The 4,323-nt window shown below is 41.5% G+C and overlaps 1 protein-coding gene across 1 annotated transcript in view; it reads left to right on the top strand.

Annotated features, from left to right (window-relative positions):
- Nucleotides 1–1,772: 1,772 nt before the first annotated feature.
- Nucleotides 1,773–4,323, top strand: part of LOC131886209 (hemicentin-2-like) — a gene marked incomplete in the record, with an annotated part of 4,936 nt that continues 2,385 nt past the window's right edge. Inside the window, 3 exon segments of the mRNA XM_059234474.1 lie at nucleotides 1,773–1,947; nucleotides 3,373–3,469; nucleotides 3,533–4,012. Of these exon segments, the coding sequence (XP_059090457.1) occupies nucleotides 3,572–4,012 (441 nt within the window).

Here is a 4,323-nt window from a genome sequence, read left to right as displayed (position 1 = left end):
GAAAAAGTTTAGCATGTCCATATTTGAAATTGTCTCTTCAGCGCGACGGGAACGCGTTTTCGTGGCTTGAACAAGGACGACTTCACCATTGGACAGAGACGGTAGGATAGGGGAAACGTAACTTTTTTTTTCCCAATCAATCAAATGCATTTTCCCTCACACAATTTGACTCTGTTGTAGACTAAGAAAGCATTGACCAGTTGCTGAGTTATTACATCCACATAAAGTGGTTTTTTTTGCCGCTGGTCACTTCCAATCCTCTATCATTTTAAGGTACCCTTTGCCAATGTCAAATGCGAGGGATTGGATTGATCATTAGGCTTCCTGACCTCGCATATAATGTATAAAAAAGTGTACGTACAAGCAGTGGAGAATGAATGAAAATAAGGGCTGGTGCAATCTAAATCATAATCATACCTTGAACGACAGTTCTGCCTCAGCCAGAATAGTAATGGTAAAATGTAACGAAATCCAAGTTTTAAGGTTTCGATACCATCAATTTTGAGGGCACCAATATCAGGTTGAACCAACTGCTTTTTCAGGATAAATTGTAACCGTCCTAAGAGTTTTGATAGAGCGTAAAATTCATATGATAATACCCAAATCAACACCCAACCTTTCAGCTGTCCTAAAAGTTTTTCTATTGTAATCAAGATTTATGAGTGCTTTACAAGCAGGTGGATCTTAGGCTCACTTTCGTTTCTCATTGAGCGTATGAACAACTAAGTTGACTTGGTCAAGAGCAAATTTTACACGAGGATTGAGCAAGACAATCTAAAGATACATAAGGAATGTAGAACAAAATCTAAAGATTCAGCATCAGATTATATACATGCTTAAAAACTCTGTATTTTCACTCAAACATGGCCAAACACAACTATACATTGGTTTCCATTCAGAAATCCTCTCAAGTGATTTGACCAAAAGTGTGAGCGGTTTACGTACTGTAGTTCCACCGACGTTCACCCACTTTCTTAGTTTGAAATCTCGTTTAGTGCTCAAGATTACTCAAAACAATATCGACATCAATAATTGCAAAAAAGATGTTGCGTTAGATACAAAAGAAACGATTTCGCGACTCATATATGGCATACGTCAAGACCTGAAAGAGCTCTCAACGTTGCGCAATGCACTGATTCTAAAGCATGACCTCATCGTTTCCAGAAGAGCTCCAATATCAAGAAGAAGGCTCGTGCACTTGCTCCTCTTCCCCGTCAAAGATTCATAGACATTGTGAAATGTGAAGCACCTAACGTAGCCAGACTTGGAGGTATGCACAAGGAATTTGGCTTAGGTGTGTTCATCCTGGATTAGCTTTTCCTCACAACTCCTCTCACACACACTTTAGACCTCATTCCACAACACAGGCATTCTTTAATATCCGGTCGGCGAGTCCATAACGAACATTCATTCCGTATAGTTCCACTACCATCATTATGGCCCCTGAGGCCTCATCGGAGGAAGGAAATGCCGATTGATCCGACGTTCTAACAATATCCAACATCAAACTTAAAGCCATTGTTATCAATATCGTGTGGTCATTAGCAGGACTCTTGCGCCACCAGAAGGTCCCATGAGCCGCACATTAGTCATCCAGTAGATGTACATACCTACAAAGCTTGAAAGGAGGACTCGAACAATCCCCCCACCTCAATGGACTGACTGGATTGAAGAGAGGATCAAGAGGCGCGCTTTTTGTCGAGGAAGGCGCTTTCTGGGTTCGCTCCGTTCGGCAGAGTTCATAGACTTGAGATCCAGTGAACTCAGAGGAATCACAACAACAGTAACAACAACAACACAGAGTGAGCGAGTCAGTAGATCGACAGACTTGGAACGAGACACAGTCAAGCATTTCATTCCTGACGCATCTGGATCGTTTGGGATTTTGGTCAGGTTATCAACACGAAAGTGTGTGCATTCACAGTGAGTTCTCCCGAGTTTAAGAATGTAAGTTCATTTATTATATAAGTTAGTAATGTGTTGAGAACGGGAACAGGATGATTCATGTTTGATTAGAAAATCGGGGGTTCTAGAGGCATTGAAAGATTAATTGAGGGTGGGTATAGGGGGAATGAGTTCATTTAATCGACTGACAATGAACGTGTTAGTGTCTTGATTATACCATGGAAGATAGCGATGACCTTGAAGATATTTCTAGTTCATTATTGAACATGGAAAAATTTCTTGGTACGTACAAAAAGTGTCATACTTGACTGATTCAATTCTCCGAAATTGGTTTGAGCAAGAAAACAGGTGCGAAAGAGTCAATAAGCGAGTGAAAATTACGGTTTTTTGCCAGCATTTATTGTGTTAATAATGTGAGCTGAAAGAAAGATCAGAGATTTAACATCAAGAGGCTTTTTTATACGCTACAGAAGATAGGATCCCCATCTCTTCAAGACGGAAAAAGGTGTTAAGTTGGGCAATATTTCTTGCTCCAAGGATGGAAATTGTATGTTCAACTTTACGAGGATTCCTGAAAGTTTCTGATCGAATTCAAAACTTTGAACTGATCTCAAAGATTGAGCAAAGATCAGGAAATCAAAGGCTGTGATGCTCCTGTAATCCCCAGGAGGTCATTGCATGCTCCGAAGGTTTTTGGGAAAGAAATGAAAAAATTCCAGGATTTTCGACACAAATGATAGTCATTAACTCAGCCTCAGCCATGTTTCATCTCTGTTTCGTTTCCTAGAAATAACATTTCCAACAGCCTCGCCAGCCTACATTTTCTAATGCTTTTTCATTTTACTTTTATCTTTCTGTTCTGAAGTGTCTTTTAATGAGAAATCTTGCTCAGTTATTGTTGTTGTTGTTGTTGTAGCATACAACAAGTCGTTAACTACGAATTCATGCTCAATTTGACTTGCGGCTGCCCTGATCTCCCCATGATTATATTTGTTATCTCAGTGGATGCCTAGTTCACCCGAATCCGACTTACTTACTGATAATTAAACGTGAGCATTTCCCAATAAAAGAATGACAATTTGGCCATTGCATGATGGCAATGAATGGCGCAGTTTGCGTTTGTTTTGTTCAAATATGCTCGAGGGAGACAAGAGACTACACAAACAAAAAACCTCTCTTCCTCGCTTCCTTCTCCATTAGAGATGGTTCGAAGTCGGTTTCGAATTTACTGCATCACCAAAGCCAAACTTTGCCAATACTTCAATACTTTCAGACTGGAAAAAAAAAATCACAGACCAAAGTCAATCGTTTGCCTCAATTGTGTGCATGAATACTTGATAGGATCTTTTTTTATCAACCAAGATCTATCACTATTGTCTTGTTCGTGTCATGGGACGAGGATGATCATGATGATGATGATGCGTGTGAGTGTGTGCTCTTCAGCATCCGTTTTCTCCGCTTTTCCAGACAATCCGTTATCAAGCCTGAAGTTCGGGAAACATGCATATCATTGCGTAATTACGGTCTGTTCAGGTAAATCGACCACGACAACGTTCAAGTGAAGGTACCATGATTCCTCGGAAGTACTCCACAAAAACTGCAACTTCAATCCCAGTTCGTGTTCTAGCAGCAGCTCTTCTTCTCGCCATGGGTTGAGATCCTCTCCATGCTCAAGCTTTTGGACGCCATGATTTCGCTCTTGATTGCTCTCAGCTTAACGGGTTGGGTGCAAGCTCATGTCACCCAAGGTGGAGACCTCACGGATCAATCTGTGCCCAATTCGTTGAATGCGTCCATTACATTCTTCACCTCCCACGCCGAGATCTTGGAGGGTTCCAAGTTCCAGTTCAAGTGTCAGATCCAAATGCTGGAACTCGACGCTCCCATTCACGCAGTGGAGCTCATTTTTGTGCCTGCCAGTGAAGATAAAGTTCGCCGTTTGGCAGTGGACGATCGATTGGACCAGGGCCTATCGTCTGCGATGAGGAAGCGAATGCGAATGGTAACTCGACGCAGATGGGACGCGATTGAAGATGTGAATATTGAAGAGCATTACTTAACCATTGACCCACTGATCCTGGAGGATCAAGGGATGTATGTTTGTCAGGTGAGTGCTCGAAGTCTCGAACCGTTGTTAAAGAATGAGCAAATATTCGTCATTCAGAGTGAGCAATGTGTAGACAGAATATAGGTAGAACTAGGGTGTTGTTCCATGAGCAAGATTTAAGGACACTTGGTTTTTCATATGTATCTAGAGCAGTCTGGAGGTAACTTTGGCCGGATGTCGCAATATGCTGCTATTGTCGGTCGTCAATAAAGTGGCAACCATATGGGTGGTAGTGGTGGTTTCGCTAGAAGCTAACCAAATTGCTAAGGTGAACGATACTCGTTCGTGATACAAGTCATTTTCAATTCCTA

The sequence above is a fragment of the Tigriopus californicus genome, chromosome 9 (assembly GCF_007210705.1).
Source record: "Tigriopus californicus strain San Diego chromosome 9, Tcal_SD_v2.1, whole genome shotgun sequence".
NCBI classification, from domain to species: Eukaryota; Metazoa; Arthropoda; class Copepoda; order Harpacticoida; family Harpacticidae; genus Tigriopus; species Tigriopus californicus.
This window is presented reverse-complemented; position numbering and strand designations above follow the sequence as displayed.